At 35.6% G+C, this 25,246-nt stretch overlaps 2 protein-coding genes across 3 annotated transcripts in view; both read right to left on the reverse strand.

Annotated features, from left to right (window-relative positions):
- The window catches only part of arhgap18 (Rho GTPase activating protein 18), a 28,059-nt gene extending 16,180 nt beyond the window's left edge, over positions 1-11,879 (reverse strand). The window contains exon 1 of one of the 2 annotated variants that reach the window (XM_066699371.1): positions 11,693-11,879. In XM_066699371.1, the coding sequence (XP_066555468.1) occupies positions 11,693-11,736 (44 nt within the window). In that variant the 5' untranslated portion in view covers positions 11,737-11,879. Of the gene's footprint in view, positions 1-3,734; positions 3,956-11,692 lie in introns of those variants that run through there. The other variant, XM_066699364.1, reaches the window with a different exon arrangement.
- Positions 11,880-13,085: 1,206 nt separating this feature from the next.
- On the reverse strand, positions 13,086-20,392 carry tmem244 (transmembrane protein 244). Its single transcript, XM_066715133.1, has 6 exons — positions 20,259-20,392; positions 19,510-19,595; positions 17,607-17,683; positions 16,754-16,879; positions 16,036-16,080; positions 13,086-13,308 (listed from the first exon to the last, which is right to left on the reverse strand). Exons 1-6 carry the CDS (start codon positions 20,289-20,291, stop codon positions 13,214-13,216), a joined length of 462 nt encoding a protein of 153 aa, XP_066571230.1. The 5' UTR covers positions 20,292-20,392; the 3' UTR covers positions 13,086-13,213.
- Positions 20,393-25,246: the final 4,854 nt, after the last annotated feature.

Below are 25,246 nucleotides of genomic sequence, written 5' to 3' on the forward strand. Positions count from 1 at the left end.
ACATCACATTTTTGGAATAGTAAATTAAATAATAATTAGCCTCATTAAACATCACATGCTAGCCAAACAGTATTTTTTGTAATAACAATACAGGAAAATGACGCTCATGCAATAAATGAATACAAAAGTATAAGCTACTTATAGCTGGTTTCAAAAACCTCAATTAACACAAATCTTGGACTACACTACCTAAAACAACATTGGCTAGTCCAAGACTACTGCTAATCTGGTTTTGAGAAATGAGCTCAATGTATACATGTATAGGAAAATGCAACTGACAACATAGGCCTAGGTTATATGTATTCACAAAACTTCACTTTAGCTACGTTTCCATATTTGTGATATACACATAGGAAATCTAAAATTATCTAGACATTTAAATGTCTGATAGGAAAGAAAAATCTTTACAAAAAATATGCATTTTGTTGCATTATTGTTCTTTTTTCACTATATTCAGGTTTCTGATTGTAGGGTTTTACCTGATTGTTTGAGATTCAAGCGCAACAGTACAGAGCTAGAACCGATGATGGTAAACTTACTTTCTTAATAGAAAAATATGGATTCTTCGTAATATAATGTTTTATACAAACCAACACACAAACAAAATTAAAATTGATCAGGTTTACACATATGTTGGAATCCATCATATAAAAATTGATCAAAGGTGCCAGATGCAGTCCAGACAAAGCTCCTGTGGATATCAACCAGTCCTACGGGCAAAGCACATCATCAAAGGATCATCAAAGCTGAATACCAAAACCCCAAAACTCTTTCAACTTTTGCATAGCTATATGGCCAGATTTGCATCAGCTACTTTGCCAGATTTAAATTACTCAGTGAGGCTGCTGTGCACTGTGCAGAAGAAAAACATAACAAAAACAAAACTCTCTGTACTCAGTTCATTTGATGACTTTACCATTTGCAATTCAAAGCTACACTTCCCCTGTGTAAGTCATAAAACAATCAGTTGTTCTCAGATTGTCATTTGTCATGATTCAATGAAAATATGTACAGTGTTGCTTAAAATAATATACTACAGTCTCCCTTGTTCCACTTCCTTAGCAGCTAAAGAATGTTTATTGTTCCATGGAATAAAAACGAAACATTCCCATCAAAAATCCCAAATGGTCACATCCATTTATTCTTAGCCTTTAAAAAGCTTCAATATTCTCAGCATTTAAGCTGGTTTCTCCACATACACAAGATTTAATAAGAGTGTGATAAGGATAACTGCCACAAAGTAGGCCTAAATTCAACTCTTGCTCAAAAATCTGTGTCCAGCTATCACCGATTTACCTGGAATTCACATTTTAATCTCTAGTATCGGCTTCGATTAGCATAAGGCATGTGGCCACAAGACTAGGCCTATATGTCGGATGTTGTTTAGCTCATCCTACTGGTAAATGAGGCATTAATCACACATCATTGACGAGGACACAACCCCTGCACGACTCCAAGTTGATAATAGCTTCACTGTATAGAGTATAATGCTAGGCCTATTTTTTGTAATCCAGCTATTTGTACATTAATGTGGAAAAAATGAATGAATAAACTGTAATTAAACATCATAAAAGAATACTAAACTAGACTGGAATACAGACAGAAGGTGCCGTACTGAAAAAGCAAAGTTTCTTACAATGGACAATCAACATCCTGAGTGTTTCATGATCATTACAACACAAATAACAGTGCTTGAATATCCCAAAGATCAGGAAACTTAAACCTTGTAAGAGCTGGGCCTGGATTTGGATACAGCAGTCTTCAAGTACTTGCAGAGTCCTGGTTTCCACAGAGTGGGCATTCATCCTGAGCAGCAGGGCATCTCTGTGCTGCTCAGTAGGTTCAGATCAGGAGATCTCACTGAACAAAAATCATTGCTTGCTGTTGAAAACCATCAGTAATGGTCGGTGGAGGTGAAGAAGTTTGGGCCGACAGCACCAGCACAGCATCTTACTAATGGATGGAGGACCTCAACAAAAGCATGTACTGATGATATAGCAGTCTGCCCTTCCCTGTATGTGGATTCCAGGCTACACCATCACAGATCCTCTTGATATGAACCATGTTCTGGCAGGAAAAAATGTTCTGCAGATTCCAGGCCTGCTTTTAGGAATCAAACCAAAACCTGCAACCCTCAATATTGAGAACTACTATCCAATCCTTGATACTAGACCTGTCCATTTCAAACATCCCTACATATGTTGAGGCATCAACAGTACATGGATTTGGATTCTTCTTGACTATTTTCCAGCCTTATGCATCTTGTATAGACATTTTTGAGCTGCATTTGCAAAAGGCTTCTACTGTTACTCCCTTTGAATGTGCAGATCTTCCAGTCCAGGTTGTGACTCTTATGCACCATAAATGAGACATGATATAGAAGGGGACAGCAGTCTAGGACACTGTAGGAACTCCCTTTTCAACATTACACATGACTAAAACAGGTGGTTCTTATGAACTTATCCACAGCAAACCATCTTCATATCATCACAAAAGCCATTTACGTTTGAAACTAATATTTACGCAGCACAGATATCTTCCTTCAGTTTTTTTTGTTTGATTTTCTTACAACATAAATTATGATATAGGTCCAATGCCTTTGTGTTGCCTCTGCTACTTTCCTAGTGTATCTCTTTTAATCTGAAGTACTTGCGCACACATTGCATAAAAATAATATTGAGGATGATAATAGCAGCTGAGTTTATCTAAAATCATGTTTACATGTTCACTGCATGCATTTTTACAGTGACGCTTCCATGAAAGGCTATCACGTTTCTCCATCATAAACACTGGTCTGAAAGAAATATTTGAGAGAAAATGTATGTCGAAAAGAATCATACTTTAACAGTTGCTAGTTATGGGGAAATAAACAACAATGTTGCACCTTTTTCAGCAATACGCACTGTTCAACTACTTTATTTCAAACTCCTCAGAGGAATAAAATGGGACAATATGAAGTGTCAGACTGACCCTCTCATACCTCTGCAGAAAACCTCCCTGTTGGCATAGGGATGTATGATCAATGTACAACAACCAAGCAGTAAAATAGAGGTTTACTAATGAGGCTTTTAAAAAATCTATAAAGAACTAGAGCAGTAGTAAAAAATAATGCTGGCAAAAACACACACACACACACACACACACACACAGCTGGGATCCAAACTGGCACAGCTTGCTATTCCTGTAAATAATATGCACTTTGCATAACCTACAATGGAATGAACTTAAAGCAATCTCCAAATGAATGCACTGTGTATTTGGAAAGACTTTGAAAGGCAAGAATTATCCTCAGAAGTCTCCTAAATATAAACTGTCACTTTTAACAATGCTGTAGGAAGTCAACAAGAAATCCTATTCCTATACCCCTGTAACTTTTATCCGGTGCACTCTGACGCAGAGAAGAATGGATGTCCACACTTTAAAGCCTGTCCATTTCCTTCATAGTCAAAAAAGTGTGCATGGTTACAACAAACTGGACAGTACAGTCAGGTCAAGCAGCAAGAGCAGCAGTGATCCTCCCAGCAGAATGAGGATCCACACACCTGCGCAGCTAACGGCTTGGATCAATCTGCAAATACAAGCAGGACTGCTTTCTATTTATGGCTGATCACATACGAGGAGAGCGGAGACCTTTGCACTTTCAAGCCCAGACGGAATTTGATCTTCTCTGCACTGGAATAATGGCTTTGCACACTTGGGCTACAGCGCTCAGCAAGTTTGGTTTTTCCTCTCACCTTAATATGGAGACGGACTCGACCTCGTCTGCGCAGTGTGGGCTGGCGGGGGAGGCCTCGGTGGTGGGGTGGTATCCCGTTAAAACGACTCCCTTTGACTCTTGCTGGCGGCTCATGGCGAGCTGTGCATTGTTTCTGAAGTTGCTGTTTAACTGCCTGTGCAACGCAGGGAGTGAGTAATCATTCATGCGGCTCCTCCCAGCATCTCTGCTCAGCCCGTCACATGGGCGGCGCTACTTTTGTTAGAAACAACTCCTTAGTTCAGGATAGAGAGAATAAGAGATATTATGTAGGTCAACACAGAAACTTTCCCTCGACATCATCATTTGATCTGTTATGACGTGGACCATTTAAGGAGTTTCTGTGGTTTCACAAACTGGTCGTGAATGTATTTAAAACAACCTTTTGGTGTTCAAATGTAAGTCTGAATTTGGCTTACTTGCAACAGTCCCTACAATATAAATTGAGGCCTTGTATGGCAGATTTGGGCAGCAGCTTCAGACTACTACCTCTTAAATTCAACCTTTTGTTTTTGAGGCAGCACAAGCCTGCTCCGGTGACATTGCTGTGCGCTCCTGGTGTGTGGTTTATTATTTTTCGAAATTTGCTTCTATATGGTTCTTCTGAATCATAGCAAAATGAGTGATACTCGTATGTCACAGTTTTAGATATTTTACGGCCATCACAACATAGTCACTTCTAGGCCAGGGCAATTAGATAATCATCAGCTATTACAGTCAAAGGTGACTTTTATAGTTTATTTTACAGCAATGTGATCCAACTTGAATAGCCCCATACAGATTGCCCTTAGATAATTATAAGATATTCAGATTTGTGTTACCCATGTACCAACTAATGGCAAAGATAATAAAGCCCAGACAGAGACAGGTCCTTTCTTTAAATTGTTCAGTAGTTAGTCAAACTCAGGGGTCCGCAGTAACAGGGTCCCAACCTGTAACTCCTGATCAGACAAACCAACCAGTGAAAACACAACACAAATACAGCACTGCATTAATTTAATGTAAAGCAGGTTATCATATCGGTACCCTTCCTCACTCACTTCACTCAGTCACTCAGTCATTAGCCTAATTTCCAGTACAGCAGGATAATTTCAATTATGTTATCACTCTATTAAAACATGTTTGATTTTATAAACCTATATATAGTATATATTTTAGTAGTATATGAAGTACAGTCGTCCCTCTTTATGCAATCCCCATTATTTGGCAACTGTTGCTCCTCACAGGCTTTCACTCTTGAACACCATTACTCAACTGATCAAATTTTATACTGCCCCCTTTGTAACGCCAACCCTGCTTCAATTCCAATGTCTGTCCCTGATTGGGCAGTATGATAAAGGACTGTAGATCATGACAATGATAAATGCAGACTTTACACCAAAAACATAAGTATGCCTCCAAGGAATTAGAAATCTTCAGAACACATTAAAAGATCAGTACTTAGCAGTGCTTTTAGTTGTTGTCGTTTGATTAAATGTCAGGGTCAGTTTAACTCAATTCTGCCATCTGCTGTTAATATGTGAAGGTTTTATTTCTGTTAATTGATAAAAAGTGAAATAAAAATAATAGTATTAATTTGAAATTGAAGGTTGTTGGAATTACTAACTGCAGTTATGCATGCATTTATATTTGATTATATTTTCACCTTTCAAATACATATTTCAATTGATTATATTCATAACAACCAATTTGTGAAGCAGCCTATTCAAGTTTACAAAACGTTTACAAATATACAACAAACTAATGTGAGCACCATGTTAGCTTATTGTGACACTGGACACATATTTTCTGCATGATTAACATTGCCCCAACATAGTTATTGCATCTGTAGTAAGTAATTAGAGATCAATTAAGTTAGTTAAGTGTAAGCCCAAACTAAATATTCACTTCAGCTTTTGAATGGAGATAGTGCCATTGGCTAATTAAAATGAGAATTAGTTGATGTAATTTATAAAATAATCTCTTTTGTGTATGGCAGATGGTATTGTTAGACTCATGACTACTGTGGAGATTCAGGAGAAAGAGCAACTGGTGGATTGACTACAGAGATTTTAGTGAGGTATGCTTGATATACAATAGGATCTTAAGAATTAGGTCATTTATCCCAATTTTCTGTTTTGTTAGGTGAAGCTATTTATAAAGAACAGCTGCTATTTTTGGACTCCAGAGAGTGAAGATACATCCCCCAATTCCATTTGACTTGTTGATAGAAGAAATTAAAACTGATACACCTCAAGGGATATTTATACAATAAAAGCAGGAAATATTAATACAAGTAATGCCAAAATCTATCAACATTTAAGGCAGTAGGCAGTAAAACAACAAGGAAAGTTACCATTTATATGTTTTACATATTTAAAAGGGCTGAATGGGGATAGAATAAGTGCTTTGCAGTTTTCAAGAATCGTCCTTAACCACTGTGTACAAATCAGCAGTTACAGTCTTTGTTCCAAAATTGTATTTGCACCTTCTGAGAAACAATTATTTCAGAACTGGAAAACTGGACTTTAACATGTGAGGAAAATGTAGAGTCTACTTCCTAAAAAGTAGCTCCATGCTTTCACTCCAATATAGGTTCCTATTTAGCTAATATATTCTGCAGATGCAGATCCTACAATCTCTCTGCCTTGCAAACCTAAATAATCTTATCAGCCGCACTGCACTCATAAAAGCTATGTTTTGTCTAATTCTTCATTCAGTTTCAAGTTCAAGTTCAAGTTCAAGTTATCTTTATTGTCTCGCAAGGGAAATTTGATTTGCAGCCCAGCTAAGAACACACAAAATCACGTTCCACAATCAACATAACAACAGCACACATAAAATACGGTAAAAGCAATGACATACATGCAGAATCAACAAGATCCAAAATAGCCTACCTCACCCAATAGCCTACCTCACCTACCTTTCACCAATCTCCCTAGTCTATTTGTTTAGCGCAGACTCAAGTTACCATACAAAATGTCAGTACAGATTCCACAAGCTATAAAAAAGTGTAATCATGTACAGTACACTAATTATTTACCTCACGTCCTATCATGTACTGTAATTGGATTTAGTATAATATTTATTACTTTATTCTACTTTTGTTATTACTTGACATAACATGTAATGTTTATACAACATAACTGTTAACTTTCCTGTAAATAAAAAAAATGTAATTGTTTAGTATAAATCTCCTTGACTGTGTCAGTCTAAATGCATAATAATAATAATAATAATAATAATAATAATAATAATAATAATACTTTTGGAAGTTGGCTGGATTGAAGTTGAAGCCTCACTTCCAATGTCAACTGTAACAATTGTTTTGTGGTAGGATGAAACATAAAAAAGCTTTTGGGACATGTATTTACAAATTTGATGGAACTACTATTCATTTGTATGAAATGTTCATGTTGCGTTTTTGCAGAAAAGTCACTGTCATGCTTGCGCAATACAAATGAATGCAAATGATGACTGTATTAAACATATTAAAAGCTGTGATGAGTAACTCTTTCATTTTGCACTCTCACAGATAAATACAACTACATATTCAAGCACTTAAACATATAATAATAGCACAAAAACTGAGAGCGGAAGTTACATATTTAGATTGATCTAAATCATATACTCTGTACAAAACACAAATCCAGCAAGATCAATTTAGCAATATTGAGGGATTGATGTAAAAAAGACTAGATTTTATAAACAAAACTAAGTAAATATTAACAATAAATTAGCAGTGGAATTCCAAAATTAACAAAGTATGCGAACATATGGTTGATGTGATAATACACTGTGAAGGATACTTCCAGAATTTGTAAATTAAGCATCTTGAAAAACATTCCTTTTACAATTTAACTATTTAATAATTTATTGTACTGCACTTGTAGCACTTACAAAATTTGACTGACAACTGTCACTTACAATGATTACTTTTATATCTAAGGAGACTTGACCAACAAATGTAAATAGCAATACCCTTATATTGTTCTACACATACTTAGAACGAGTTGAAGGGGGCCATTTTAAGGGCATAAGCATTGATAGTGAGCTGATTATACCTAATCACAGGCTTTGAACCCAGTCATTGTAATCCTGAACAGTCACATTGCCATTGTGAAACTAATACCTACAAGGCTAATAATGAAGTGAAATTGAATCTGGAGAAAACTGAGGAGTTATTATTTGCTTTGTATAAACAGAGAAGCTAAATTATCTCATAGATTTATGTTAGTTCCTGACTCAAAGTGCAATTCAAATACATTTAGATTTTTTTTTTTATCACCACAGATGCTACATCTAAGTAGCGATATTACTATGCAAGTCCATATATATCTCAAAAGTCTTTAAACAGTGATATGAATTTGCTGCACAAGCCACTGCATTTAAGACATAAAACCAAATTAATTTTCTTAAAAAAAAAATCTTATCAGCCAAAAACCCCCACTTGATTCTAGTGCAAACCATTTTCAAAGTGTGCCCTAATCACTGAAATCATGGTATGAAAAATGTATGAGTAGTTATGATATCTCTATTATTCAACAATGCACATACAATGCACATTTAAGTATTTCTCATTAGTCAGCAGTGCAATTAAATCCATATTAAATGAAGGGAAAAACAGCCAGACAGATTAATCCATGAACTGGTTATCTGTATCCATAATAATTGAGGATAGATTTGCTTAATTGTTTTTAATCTATTATTTGGTGTAATTACTGTAAAAAGAAAGGGCTCTGGAGAGTAAAAAGTAATTAATTCAGCAACTGATATTATCGGAGACTGATCTTTAATACATTATTTTACTACATTTTAAAGTTGATTGCTATTTTCTACATTACATTTTTTTGAAAGCAGGATTCCTTGATTATTCCACCTCTAGACAAATTCACCACCGGTCGTTCATGTGCTGGCAGGGCAACAGATTCATAGGACATAGCAATAGAGTCCACTATCCAGTGGGACACACGTTGTTTGGACAAGGACTGCCCCAGTGCCCAGTGGCGATTCTGTTGTGGCCCTAAGAACAAATTCCCAGGGGGTCCCTCCAATCAGCATTCATCACCATTAGGCTATGTTATAAATAACCTCGGGGGCCAGTGCCTGTGCTCTGTTACAAATGAGCATTTGTTTAGCCTGATGAGCCTGATGGTACCGTTCATGTTGCATCTCAATGCCCAAATACCCAAACAGGGCAGAACAATTGCAAATGTCATTCTTCCACTGAAGAGAAGGGTGGAGGATGGAAAACCATCAAATCCACTATCCAATTCAAATGGAAGTAGGAAAGCGAAACCCTGGAGCCACCATCTGCAAAATGAGCAAATGATGGATGCACAGACAATATGTGCAGTTCAGTAATGTGTTTTGCAGACACAATAGTCACCAAAAACTCTGTCTTCATAAAGACCAGCTTCAAGTCAGCTGAGTGAAGCAGTTCAAATCGAGCCTTGGAAAGTGCATCATGTTCTGCTATAATTAGTGTGACTCATTTCAGGGACAGAATGCACAAATAGAGGATATAATACAAAAATGTTATAGAAACTATACAAAAAAGCATGGAAAGGTGTAAGCTTGGAATAACAAGAAGAAATAGAACAAATTAATGAATCTGAGTATGACATCATTGAAAGTGAAAATGTTAAAATGGTAATGGGCGGGACACATTGCAAAAATAACAGATTAAAGATGAACAAGAGAAGCTATTGAATGGATCCCAAGAGATGAAAAATTACCTAGAAGAAGATGACATGAAAGATGGGAAGATTAAATAATAAACAATGCAGGCATGACATGGAAAAGAGAAGCTATAGATCCAAACAAAAGTGCAAACATCTTGGACAGGCCTTCATCCAGCTATGTATCTATATAGGCTGCTGATATATATATATATATATATATATATATATATATATATATATATATATACACTCACCTAAAGGATTATTAGGAACACCTGTTCAATTTCTCATTAATGCAGTTTTCTAATCAACCAATCACATGGCAGTTGCTTCAATGCATTTAGGGGTGTGGTCCTGGTCAAGACAATCTCCTGAACTCCAAACTGAATGTCTGAATGGGAACGAAAGGTGATTTAAGCAATTTTGAGCGTGGCATGGTTGTTGGTGCCAGACGGGCCGGTCTGAGTATTTCACAATCTGCTCAGTTACTGGGATTTTCACGCACAACCATTTCTAGGGTTTACAAAGAATGGTGTGAAAAGGGAAAAACATCCAGTATGCGGAAGTCCTGTGGGCGAAAATGCCTTGTTGATGCTAGAGGTCAGAGGAGAATGGGCCGACTGATTCAAGCTGATAGAAGAGCAACTTTGACTGAAATAACCACTCGTTACAACCGAGTTATGCAGCAAAGCATTTGTGAAGCCACAACACGTACAACCTTGAGGCGGATGGGCTACAACAGCAGAAGACCTCACCGGGTACCACTCATCTCCACTACAAATAGGAAAAAGAGGCTACAATTTGCACAAGCTCACCAAAATTGGACAGTTGAAGACTGGAAAAATGTTGCCTGGTCTGATGAGTCTCGATTTGTGTTGAGACATTCAGATGGTAGAGTCAGAATTTGGCGTAAACAGAATGAGAATATGGATCCATCATGCCTTGTTACCACTGTGCAGGCTGGTGGTGGTGATGTAATGGTGTGGGGGATGTTTTCTTGGCCCACTTTAGGCCCCTTAGTGCCAATTGGGCATCGTTTAAATGCCACGGCCTACCTGAGCATTGTTTCTGACCATGTCCATCCCTTTATGACCACCATGTACCCATCCTATGATGGCTACTTCCAGCAGGATAATGCACCATGTCACAAAGGTCGAATCATTTCAAATTGGTTTCTTGAACATGACAATGAGTTCACTGTACTAAACTGGCCCACAGTCTCCAGATCTCAACCCAATAGAGCATCTTTGGGATGTGGTGGAACGGGAGCTTCGTGCCCTGGATGTGCATCCCACAAATCTCCATCAACTGCAAGATGCTGTCCTATCAATATGGGCCAACATTTCTAAAGAATGCTTTCAGCACCTTGTTGAATCAATGCCACGTAGAATTAAGGCAGTTCTGAAGGCGAAAGGGGGTCAAACACAGTATTAGTATGGTGTTCCTAATAATCCTTTAGGTGAGTGTATATATATCATATACTAGGCCACACATTGATGTCAAAATAGGCCAAAATGTGAGCTGAGAAAGTAATGTAGCACGTTGCTCTGAAGATAACCTCAAACATGCAGCATAATGTCACATATTTAAAGAACTATATCAGGGGTGTCTACTTATCTTTGTAAAATTGTTTAACTGTATGAAGTAGACTTGGTTATGATGTAGGAAGCACAGACCTGTCAAAACTCATAAAAAAAAAAAAGTATATATATGTATATACCAAATCTATCATACATGGACATTGATCTATTCCACAACATTTATAACAATTCCACAGTCAAAGCTGGAGTTTAAATTCTTCAGAAAATATCAGCATACATAAACACACAGTGATTATTTTAATTTTGAAGCCATTGTATAATTGTGCATTAAATATGCTCAGTGTCTAACACAGGCAGATATGGAACCACCCCTCGTGTTATAGTTTCTGCATTTCCATACCTTAGATTAAAAAAGAAAATCTGGAAAAAACAACAACACAGAGGATACTGTATTTCACAAGTAATTTGTAAATACAAGCAGTACTAATTTATGCAGAATCTTTAGATTTTTAATAAAACACATAACTTAACTCATTAAACTTTATTTCGCCATTAGTCAGCCCCTGTCCATGAAATAACAAAGTAGAACAATTAAAAACAAGATTAAGTTTAATAAAATGAAGTGACTTAACTTACAATTACTCATTAAGATTAGGATTAACATACATTGCTGTTCTAGCTAGTTGTATTCTATGTATTTTTTAAGAAAATATACTTAACAATCTGATCCATACCTTAGATGCAGATAATACACCAGTCTGGCAACCATGGTAACCATTATGCCGTGTCTGCTTTTCCAGCACTCTACAGGATATCGATGCTCATTAAGTATCAAGACTCTTGGGATGTAGTTTTATCTAGTACACTAAAAGCAGTTAGACATGCTGTCGTTTGCTAGGCATAGTGTTGCTTAGTCCTGTGCACCGCTTCTCATGAATGACTGCAAATGTAATGAGTGTTGTGTTCCGGCTCCTTCCTTTACATTCTTTTAATCCTATTAAATGATTTATGGTCTACTCTGACGTGCAGCCATGGTTAACATGGTTCTTAAGGATACCTCCTAAGAGGACCCTGTTAAAGTGACAGAAACCTAAACTAAAGTACATTCCTTCTCTCAGAGTAACAATGATGTTAAGATGATTAACTGATTTATCAGCTGTTTTGAACTTTGGAATATTAGTTTTGTGTATGATTAACCTAATTGGATTTTGAAGATAATGAAAGCTCTTCAATGTTTCTGTAAAATGCATTGTATTGTGAAGAATCCCAGAGAGAGAGAGAGAGAGAGAGAGAGAGAGAGAATTACTATTTCTTTTAAATCACTCTTTTGTTGGCAAAATGTGTTAAAGAAACTAGTCAAAAGAAACATTTAAATAATTTACAGATTCTAAGAAATAATATTGAACAAGACATATTAGTAATAAAGGGATGCATGACGACGGAAATGTCTATAGCTGCTGCCACTTAATGCCAATGTGTGTTAATAGAATGACTAATTGAGATGATTAAAGGAATTGTGAGAAACTTAAACAAGTGGTTTAATTAATTAAGCAGACTACATGACCACCTTGTGGTGGGAGGAATGTAGTGCAGCCCAAGAAAGCAGGTCACATTCAAACGCAGGGCCCTATTAATGACTTAATGAGGAATATCAGGGGTGCCTCAGAAGGTATTATTTTTTTTTTAGATATGAAGACTGTGTATTATTAAAATCTACTCAAGAATAAAGACCATTTGTTCTCTTCTCATTCACTTGACATTACTATCATTAGATTAAAAATACATTTCAATACCTGAAGAGTTTAAAAAGATAGTTTTATAGCTCACCCGGATAATATTAATTTATATAAATAGTGACAATATTGCAATTAAGATTATATGGACTCAATTTATATTGCATACACTACACTGAAATGTCCATAGATTACCAGATGTTTTATATTCTATGCATTATTGAACATGTATTTTCTAATGATGCTTGTTTAGTACTATTGTTAGTATAATATATATAGTATTATAAAAATACAAAGTGAACATAACTAAATCTACTACATGCTTGGTAATTTTATGCAAGTTCATTTAACTTACAAAATAAAGAAACAAATAAACATCAGTTGTGAAGAACTATTTAATGGTTTCTTGTAATACTTCTATATTTCAAAACAGCAGTAAAATAATGCATCTGCAGTTAATTTAAACATTGTTAAAAAATAAATCAGTACAAATACAAAAAATAAACAAACAACAAATGATTGTCAGAAGCCTTCAAGATCTGGATAAATAAAATTGTTCTTGAAAAGTTTGTATGCAAGGAATTGTCCTCCTAAAATCATAATTGTTAAACCAGAACCTAGAGAAATGGAAAAAACATATGTTAAAAATAGCACACATACATACATAACAACAAAAGTGTACAAACCAATTACTTCTTAAACTCACACATTATCCTTCAGTTGGCTTCACCAATTCCAGGCTAAAAAGTAAGGTTTTCTCAGGTTGGGTTGTGGGTGGACTATGGTTAATTGACAACTTTTAGAACAATGCACCGATGTATCTAATGTCTTACATATGTAATGTCAATGTCAATATCTCTATCAATATTTGTGTGTTTTTGTCTGTGTTTGTTGTGTTTTATTTTATTTTATCCCAATTGGCCATTAGTGATCAATTTTAAAATAGAGATAAGGAATTAAGTTTAATTGTACACATCAATAGATATCACTATCCTTTGTAATCAGAATTACTCACTGGACACTGGACAAATAGCAAACTAATAATAATTATAATACTACTACTACTACTACTACTACTACTACTACTACTACTACTACTACTAATAATAATAATAATAACACCCACACATATATAAAGTAACATCCTGGGGGTACTGGCCACAGTGAGATTCCAATCCCAATCACATGCAAATCAATTTATAACTTTTTTGAAATGCGTTTTTTTGGATTTTTTTGTTGTTATTCTGTCTCTCACTGTTGAAATACACCTACCATTAAAATTATAGACTGATAATTTCTTTGTCAGTGGGCAAACGTACAAAATCAGCAGGGGATCAAATACTTTTTTCCCCTCACTGTAAAGACCATCGGAAATTTTCTTTGAGTTTTCTTTAATGCACATCCTCTTTCAAAAAACATAGTAGTATCAACTATTGTCTTTCAAATATTATTTTCTGTACTTGGTAAGGGTAGGGGAATATTTCCAGTGCAATGGATTTTGTTTATTGCTTGTTAAATATTATGGATGGCCAGAGAACAGAAGAACATAATTTTAATAGCTGAGTAGTGGTCCCATAAAATTAGTCTCTGTGCGAAACATTCAAGAGACGAGGCCCAGTAAAATCATTGAGTATGTTTATGGTATGGTGGGGATAAAAGCACATTTATATATATATACACTCACCTAAAGGATTATTAGGAACACCATACTAATACTGTGTTTGACCCCCTTTCGCCTTCAGAACTGCCTTAATTCTACGTGGCATTGATTCAACAAGGTGCTGAAAGCATTCTTTAGAAACGTTGGCCCATATTGATAGGACAGCATCTTGCAGTTGATGGAGATTTGTGGGATGTACATCCAGGGCATGAAGCTCCCGTTCCACCACATCCCAAAGATGCTCTATTGGGTTGAGATCTGGTGACTGTGGGGGCCAGTTTAGTACAGTGAACTCATTGTCATGTTCAAGAAACCAATTTAAAATGATTCGACCTTTGTGACATGGTGCATTATCCTGCTGGAAGTAGCCATCAGAGGATGGGTACATGGTGGTCATAAAGGGATGGACATGGTCAGAAACAATGCTCAGGTAGGCCGTGGCATTTAAACCATGCCCAATTGGCACTAAGGGGCCTAAAGTGTGCCAAGAAAACATCCCCCACACCATTACACCACCACCACCAGCCTGCACAGTGGTAACAAGGCATGATGGATCCATGTTCTCATTCTGTTTACGCCAAGTTCTGACTCTACCATCTGAATGTCTCAACAGAAATCGAGACTCATCAGACCAGGCAACATTTTTCCAGTCTTCAACTGTCCAATTTTGGTGAGCTTGTGCAAATTGTAGCCTCTTTTTCCTATTTGTAGTGGAGATGAGTGGTACCCGGTGGGGTCTTCTGCTGTTGTAGCCCATCGGCCTCAAGGTTGTACGTGTTGTGGCTTCACAAATGCTTTGCTGCATACCTCGGTTGTAACGAGTGGTTATTTCAGTCAAAGTTGCTCTTCTATCAGCTTGAATCAGTCGGCCCATTCTCCTCTGACCTCTAGCATCAACAAGGCATTTTCGCCCACAGGACTGCCGCATACTGGATGTTTTTCCCTTTTCACACCATTCTTTGTAAACCCTAGAAATGGTTGTGCGTGAAAATCCCAGTAACTGAGCAGATTGTGAAATACTCAGACCGGCCCGTCTGGCACCAACAACCATGCCACGCTCAAAATTGCTTAAATCACCTTTCTTTCCCATTCAGACATTCAGTTTGGAGTTCAGGAGATTGTCTTGACCAGGACCACACCCCTAAATGCATTGAAGCAACTGCCATGTGATTGGTTGGTTAGATAATTGCATTAATGAGAAATTGAACAGGTGTTTCTAATAATCCTTTAGGTGAGTGTATATATATATATATATATATATATATATATATATATATATATATATATATATATTAATATTATATAATGAAATTGGAAGATAACTATTTGAAACTATTCTCAAACAGTCTGAATATTCATAAAGAAACGATACTTATCCTGCATGGGGAATTTTAGTGTTGAACAAAATACATACAAAGCAGTCACCTTGGCACACTGTTCTTAGTTTCACCTTACTTTAAATGGTGTCACTGATGTTGTGTCTGACATTACACACCTTTTAGTCAAATTCTGATATTACATCCAGTATTCATTGCAGCCAGGTATCTCATGAAGACTGATTAATGCATGCATAGGTTTATTTAAAAACTTTGGCTGTGAATTACCACTTCAAAAGGTGTATTAAATTCACATAATTTCACAAAGGATGGGTGATGTTATGTACAATACATTTGAATAAAGTTACCTAAAGCAACCCACCAATGCTCTGTTGAAGGGAAATCAGACATCACTGTAAAATACAAAAAGAAGCAGAGACAATATTTAACTTTTAAATAAGATGTTTGCCTTCATACTGATATTGACATAAACCAATTATCAAATTTAGTGTTTTTAGTGTGATTATGGTCCAAAAATGAAATATATGGTAGAATTACAGTGTGTCATAAAGAAAGAAAGAAAGAAAGAAAGAAAGGAAGAAAGATAGAAAGAAAGAAAATAATACACTTTCCTCTGTATGTATCTGATTGTATGTAATTCAAACAAGTGAAAATGGCATATTGTTCGTGTTTTTGTAACTACTTCAATGCAAGGTTTTTCTAAAAGTGTGCGATCAGCAAAATACTAGTGTAGTGATGAGCAGAATACATAATACTTTTACTGTAGGAATTTGTAGGAAACTATTAATTTGTATTTATAAAGACTGATTATTAGGTACTACTTTTTGTCATATCCTTTCATTGGCACATAAAACACAAACTACTTTCTTTTACATTTATAATTAACTCACATTAAACAAACAAACAAACAAAACGAACAGGTCAGCCTTATGGCCTGAAAGTCATTAATTATTATTTTATTTATTGAAAGGTATTATCCTCTGACATTAACATGGCCCTATTTTAATGTTTTTAACTAATTATATTTTGTATCTGCTTTCTTTGTTCTGAAAAAGCACTGCTTACCTGATGTTGTCATGCCAACATGGAAAAGAGTGACAGTGATGGCATAGTCCCAGACCCACTCCTCTACTACACCAGCAAACATCAAACCGCTCACCAAATAGGTGACCTCCATTGAAATCACATTCACTATTACAAAATACATAAAAATCAGGTTGCAGACACTGTAAAGTTCCCACAGTTACCGCTAAATTCTACTTGTCTTCCCACTGAGCAAACACTTTCTGATTGATGCTTTTAACAACTAGTCACAAGGAAATTGATGGATTCCACTATCTCATGTGATTTAATACACATTTAAAAGAGGTTTATGTGCTGGTAAAGAAAGCATATATTTTAGTAAATTCCCCAGGAATTCCTACACATTTTTAATATTATGTAGAACAGTAAATTAAATCTTAGAATTGTAACTCAGTTTTCTGGATAACATTTACAAACATAATTTAATTTGACCTAGAATCCAAAAACCATCCATGCCAAACCATGAATAAAAAATACATATGGTTTTCAGCTGTTTCCCAATACTGTGAATTTGATGCATAATCCGTGAGTGATACTATTTATAATGGTATTAATAACAAGTTTGGTTTAAAAATATTCAGGACTTTTGACAAAAACTTGATCATGCATCAGAGGGTCACAAAGGAATTGTATGTTCACAATCATAATGTATATTTAAACATTGAGTAATATTTAAATATTAAGTATAATTACTTAAACACATCTATACATTTATAATGAATTCAAAGGAAATTTCTAAAACGTACTGTTTCAAAATATGTTATGAACTATATTTCTGGACTTCATATATACATTTTCAGAAATGTTAAATAAGTTGATCTATTTTGAAACTTACCTAAATACTTTGGATTTGTCCATGATGGCTTTGTGTTATAATCAAAGGGAGCCAATAAACTATCAATTTCTTCTACCCTAAAATAAATACACAAATAATGCAAATTATTATAACACACACATATGTAGACAGAAGACATAATATATTTTCTATCTATTTTACCCATAATCTATATGAAAATATTAGGTATGGTAATATATATATATATATATATATATATATATATATATATATATATATATATATATATATATATATATATATATATATATATATATACAGTGAGGGAAAAAAGTATTTGATCCCCTGCTGATTTTGTACGTTTGCCCACTGATAAAGAAATGATCAGTCTATAATTTTAATGGTAGGTGTATTTTATACAATGAGAGACAGAATAACGACAAAAAAAATCCAGAAAAACGCATTTCAAAAAAGTTATAAATTGATTTGCATGTTAATGAGGGAAATAAGTATTTGATCCCCTATCAATCAGCAAGATTTCTGGCTCCCAGGTTTCTTTTATACAGGTAACAAGCTGAGATTAGGAGCACTCTCTTAAAGGGAGACACCTGTCCACAGAAGCAATCAATCAATCAGATTCCAAACTCTCCACAAGGGCCAAGACCAAAGAGCTGTCCAAGGATGTCAGGGACAAGATTGTAGACCTACACAAGGCTGGAATGGGCTACAAGACCATCACCAAGCAGCTTGGTGAGAAGGTGACAACAGTTGGTGCGATTATTCGCAAATGGAAGAAACTGATGCTGCCTATGACCCCAAGAACACCATCCCCACCGTCAAACATGGAGGTGGAAACATTATGCTTTGGGGGTGTTTTTCTGCTAAGGGGACAGGACAACTGCACCGCATCAAAGGGACGATGGACGGGGCCATGTACTGTCAAATCTTGGGTGAGAACCTGCTTCCCTCAGCCAGGGCATTGAAAATGGGTCGTGGATGGGTATTCCAGCATGACAATGACCCAAAACACACAGCCAAGGCAACAAAGGAGTGGCTCAAGAAGAAGCACATTAAGGTCCTGGAGTGGCCTAGCCAGTCTCCAGACCTTAATCCCATAGAAAATCTGTGGAGGGAGCTGAAGGTTCGAGTTGCCAAACGTCAGCCTCGACACCTTAATGACTTGGAGAGGATCTGCAAAGAGGAGTGGGAAAAAATCCCTCCTGAGATGTGTGCAAACCTGGTGGCCAACTACAAGAAACGTCTGACCTCTGTGATTGCCAACAAGGGTTTTGCCACCAAGTACTAAGTCGAAGGGGTCAAATACTTATTTCCCTCATTAACATGCAAATCAATTTATGACTTTTTTGAAATGCGTTTTTCTGGATTTTTTTGTTGTTCTGTCTCTCTCTGTTAAAATACACCTACCATTAAAATTATAGACTGATCATTTCTTCGTCAGTGGGCAAACGTACATAATCAGCAGGGGATCAAATACTTTTTTCCCTCACTGTATAGTCTAACAAAGTTCATTAATGTACTTAATTAATACAAGATGTGCAGTAAGTTATATCCATATTATCTGCTCCTTGTAAATGGAAGAAATTGAAAACCAAAGATTATAATAAATAAGTGAAATATGTCTTTACAGGATGTTTTAGTTTATAGCAGTATGTAAAATCAGTTTCTTTAAGCTTCAAAGGAATGCCAGCTTTGGCATAGTGAAATGATTTTTGCATAGGATCTTTAGTTACTTTCCATTGCATAAGATAAAACTATATGTAATGTATGATTAAACATGCATGGTGCTGTCTGAGGGAAATATGGTTACCATGGGTAATTGCCTGTACTTGACAGGAAGCTCTACCCTTGTTATGCACCTCAACAGAATCAGTTCAAACAAGCGAAAAAATAAAAATACTGAGGACTCTTCTTTCAGTCTCACCTGAGCACACCAATGCACAGACTGACAGCAACGAAATATACCACATAGAAAGTCACCAAACACTTCAGCAGATTCAGGACAATAATCTGGAAAAATACACATGGAAAACAATATAACATAACTCATGTAAAGCAGTAACCCACAAAATAATTATTACATATTTGCTATCAACAGGAATAGCTTTCTTATTAAAAATGTGAATGTGGAGTATGGTGTATTAATTTGGTTTGTTTACAAACATTTGTTGACTACTCGCAGACAGACAGACAGCACAGTTAATTCAGATCAGTTTATTGTTCAGATTTCAATGACCTCTTATTAATATTATGCATTTATTTTAATATTTAACACTCAAAACTACCAAAAATAAATTATAATCATTTTTTTAAGTCAAATTGTTAATACAAATCACAGACAGCATCAATTTGCAGTGCATTACTAAGTAATGTGCTTTCTAAGGAATACATCAATTCTTCAAAGTTTTTGACTTTTTTAGGATATACATATATTATAAAAAGTGTAGACGGCCTACATTTAATTTACCCTTGAATTGCATTTAAAAATGCTTAAACTGTTTAGAATTAGATTTCCACAGAATTGTACATACATTCTTATCAAAATCTCAGAAACTTAAAACAACAATTTCCACCAACACACTGAATTAGTTTTGTTAATATATTTATTTTACCATCAGTTTTGTAATAATGTAGCACATACAGAGTGAGAAACAAAACAAAACATTATTTTACCTTTGGGTGAGCAATACTGGTCTTGACTGCCATGGAACCATGCTGTTTTACCAACGCAGGTCCTCAGAATGGGTTTAATTGTAATAATTCTTTAAAAGATAGATGTTAGCAGGTACTAGTAGTGTATTAATGAGAGCTGCTTTTAGGGCTTTATTGGATTACAGAGATAACAACCATCTGCCAATCTGTGGTGGATAAAGCACATAAGTCCTGCCCACACTCATAGCTGCCAGTATCTAAAAATACACTATACTCTATATTGACATTTAAAAATACATAACATATATTTCAATAGTAATATGAGGTTAATTCCTTATTGTGCAATACATTATTTATACATATATGTTTTATTTTTTTTATTATATAAACTCCTGCTCAAGTTCTGGGAATTGTGCCAGACAGTTGTGTTGTTGATTATCCATAGCTGGCTAAATTAAATGCAAATAAGCTGTACAGCCTCTGTTTTACTTTGGAGTGGTTCTTTTTTAAAGACCCTTGACATGAATCTCCATTAAACGGACTGTATGTATCACAAGAGGTTCTACCAAAGAATGTGTCTTTGGTCAGATACATGACAAGATTCACTGGCTGACTCCCATGACTACTTGTTCAGTCTTTGTAATTAGTTTTACCGTCAAGGATGAATTCATCACATATGACTAAATCCATGTGTATTAATCCAGATACCTGAAAACATACAAATAAAAGCATAAAAGTAAGCCTTTGGATTAAAAATCTATCAAGCCATTGGTGACTGAGGAGCAGTAATATGTCTTCTAGGCATCACCCAACAATTTAAACATAATTGTTTACCTGTATTGACCCTATTCATTCTGATCTGACTCAAAGTGAATTTTGACTGTTTGAGTTAGATTTTATGATGAAACCTATATGTTATGGTGAGTTAGACAGAATTTCCTGGATATTGGAACTCAAACATGACAAACAAATAAGCTGTTCTAGAGTCTCGTGAACTAAAAATTAAGAGTTTAAAGGAAACTTTAAAGCAAAGCTTTTCTACCTGTATGTATCTGTAGCATGTGTTGTTTGTGCAAATTACTGGACCTATGTTTTCTGTTCTCTGTAGCTGTTTAACTACCCTCAAAACTTTTGCTCAATGCTCTATGTCATGTTTCGTTTTCCTGTTTCCTTGACATAGACAAAAGGATTGGATTTAAAGCTATTTGTAATGTATGTTTGAACGCAACATATTTTTATAATTTTAGTTTATGGTTATTTATAATTTGATTATATTTATTTGATTATTATTATTATTATTATTAATAAAATTGACAGATCCTAAAGGACATTGGCATAGGGTGTGATGGATGTTTTCAAGGGAAGAGCCACAATCACAGGGCACCCCTGCTGTGGGACATCTTTATACAGTTGATTGCCAAACATAATTTCCTGGTCAAATGGACAGCAGAAGGCTTTTTCTAGGGTCTTACATCATGTTAATATTTGCCCATTGTCAAAGTTAAACATAACAAGGGACTTCTCTGGGGACTAGAATGGTTGGTTTGTGTCATCTGAGGTGAGGGGGGAGTAGACAGCTCCTCTTCTATTATCAAATCTGGTTTTGTTCTCTGTATAATAATTGACATTACGTGTGTAAAAGTGGGGATTTTTATCAGCTGATTCTCCATTAAAAGGCTAACAAAATGCTTGTATATGTCATCAAAAATGTCAAATGTAATTTGGTCTAGGCCATAATTTCTTAAGGTTTCAGCAGAAGACAATTGCATGGGGATTTAATTTTCTTTAAATGTTCTACATTGCTATTACAAAAGCTGTGGACGAAGTCAAACCAAAAGATTTATGTAAGCTCTGCACTAAAATGAGGACCCAAGGTCACATGTGCAAATGAAGAGCATGTGCATTATGTATTGAGAACAGGAAGTGAGTCCTGACAAAGATGTGAGAATCCAGAACAGATAGCTTGTTGAACATTTGAGTTCTCTGAAGAAATGCATGGATGGATGTAATTCTACGTACAATCAAGAATATAAAGCATACATTTTATTTAAAAAAAATTATACAAAATGTATGCATTTGTTACTTTAGGTGTAGGGGAAAGGGGGAAAATCCAGTCGTGACTCCAAATTAACCCAGGTATTATGTGACCAGCTGGTAGCTTTAAGATGGATCAGGCGTTCTCAGTCCTTGTCCTGGAGACACATTGTATCTCTTGGTTTCCATTCCATGTCATCCTTCAGCTAATCAAATTAATTGAGGCCTTAAATGAAGTATCTCAATCTTTAAGAGCTGCAAACAAAAACAATTGATTCATTTTTGGGGAAATAAAACTAAAACATGAGTTTATTTTCAGGACTGAGAATGACCAAATTGGGGAGATTCAAATATTGTACTTTTCATTTCTATGATATGCATCTCTTTGGTACAACCATCTCCTTTAATATAGCATTTAGTTATTATGAATCTATGTAATATACATACAAATAATCTTACAGCTAAAGTAGGCAATTATCATAATATATATCCTTCTAAGAATTAAATCTATATTTTTACAATGAACCCAAAAGAAAAGGGAGAAACAATATCAGTTATTTAAACAAACACACATCATTATCCCAACAATAAATGTCTTGTAATTAAGTAAGTGACTATATTAATACTAAAAAAGCTTTAATAATCTTAGCATGTTTAGCTAAGGTTACTTCATTCCTTCACACTGCAAAATAAAGGAAGCCATCTTCTTTCATATCATTCATCCTGCTCAGAGGGTACAATAGTCAGTAACTGTTAATGGTTTGCCAGGATGAGTTATTTCAGCCTACCTTTTGTATTATCTACTGTACACTGAAAATATAGACTTTATTTGAAATATTTTAGCGGAAGCTGTTATGTAAGACTATGTAAGACTCCCACAATCAAAGGTAGTTGATATGCAGAATATATTAAAACAGCTCTCAGTCAGGTAAAAAAAAAAAAATATATATATATATATATATATATATATATATATATATATATATATATATATATATATATATATATATATATACACTCACCTAAAGGATTATTAGGAACACCATACTAATACTGTGTTTGACCCCCTTTCGCCTTCAGAACTGCCTTAATTCTACGTGGCATTCATTCAACAAGGTGCTGAAAGCATTCTTTAGAAATGTTGGCCCATATTGATAGGATAGCATCTTGCAGTTGATGGAGATTTGTGGGATGCACATCCAGGGCACGAAGCTCCCGTTCCACCACATCCCAAAGATGCTCTATTGGGTTGAGATCTGGTGACTGTGGGGGCCAGTTTAGTACAGTGAACTCATTGACATGTTCAAGAAACCAATTTGAAATGATTCGACCTTTGTGACATGGTGCATTATCCTGCTGGAAGTAGCCATCAGAGGATGGGTACATGGTGGTCATAAAGGGATGGACATGGTCAGAAACAATGCTCAGGTAGGCCGTGGCATTTAAACGATGCCCAATTGGCACTAAGGGGCCTAAAGTGTGCCAAGAAAACATTCCCCACACCATTACACCACCACCACCAGCCTGCACAGTGGTAACAAGGCATGATGGATCCATGTTCTCATTCTGTTTACGCCAAATTCTGACTCTACCATCTGAATGTCTCAACAGAAATCGAGACTCATCAGAGCAGGCAACATTTTTCCAGTCTTCAACTGTCCAATTTTGGTGAGCTTGTGCAAATTGTAGCCTCTTTTTCCTATTTGTAGTGGAGATGAGTGGTACCCGGTGGGGTCTTCTGCTGTTGTAGCCCATCCGCCTCAAGGTTGTACGTGTTGTGGCTTCACAAATGCTTTGCTGCATACCTCGGTTGTAACGAGTGGTTATTTCAGTCAAAGTTGCTCTTCTATCAGCTTGAATCAGTCGGCCCATTCTCCTCTGACCTCTAGCATCAACAAGGCATTTTCGCCCACAGGACTGCCGCATACTGGATGTTTTTCCCTTTTCACACCATTCTTTGTAAACCCTAGATATGGTTGTGCGTGAAAATCCCAGTAACTGAGCAGATTGTGAAATACTCAGACCGGCCCGTCTGGCACCAACAACCATGCCACGCTCAGAATTGCTTAAATCACCTTTCTTTCCCATTCAGACATTCAGTTTGGAGTTCAGGAGATTGTCTTGACCAGGACCACACCCCTAAATGCATTGAAGCAACTGCCATGTGATTGGTTGATTAGAAAATTGCATTAATGAGAAATTGAACAGGTGTTCCTAATAATCCTTTAGGTGAGTGTATATATATATATATATATAATATTGGCTTCAAACTGATTTGCACCTGAGTATATTCCACTCACAATCAACCAAACATTTGTTTTAATATCTCCACAATAGTTATAACAAAAAAAATGTATACAAACTTAAACACAGGCAATACTTTGGTAACTCATAAACCTTTCATTTTTCCTAAAGTGAAAATATTCAATTAAGTAGAGAATAAATGCTGGAATGTATTCAGTTATTCCTTTCTTCATCAAAAAAACTGAGTTTTACTATGAAAGAATACAAAAAACATTAGAGCACATAACAAGAAATGTAAGGAAACTACACTGAACAGAAGCAGACTTCACTGAAGATGACACAGATATTTCAACTGAATTTCAATAGCTAAGGTAGCTCTAAAAATATATATATTTTTCCCTGTGTGAAACATGTCTTCAGAGCAGCTATGTTACAATATGAAAATGAAGAGGAGGGAATATCAGCTCCAATTTATTGTGCTGTTATTTTCTATATGCCAGTGGAGTCGAATGCAGAATTCCTATTGTACAGAAGCTCAGCCACATCTTCAACACCAATGAATATACTGGGGATCCTGCTGTTAACAGTCTGTGACTTCATCTGGAAAATTAAAGAAATATCCATTTAATAGTAGAGAAGCCAAGGAAACAGCAGCTAGGCTGTCAAATAAATTGATGCTGAGTGTGACAGTCTCAGGAAAACACATGAAAAGCAGAAAGGTTCTCAAATAG

This window comes from Amia ocellicauda, chromosome 1, assembly GCF_036373705.1.
Source record: "Amia ocellicauda isolate fAmiCal2 chromosome 1, fAmiCal2.hap1, whole genome shotgun sequence".
NCBI lineage: Eukaryota > Metazoa > Chordata > Actinopteri > Amiiformes > Amiidae > Amia > Amia ocellicauda.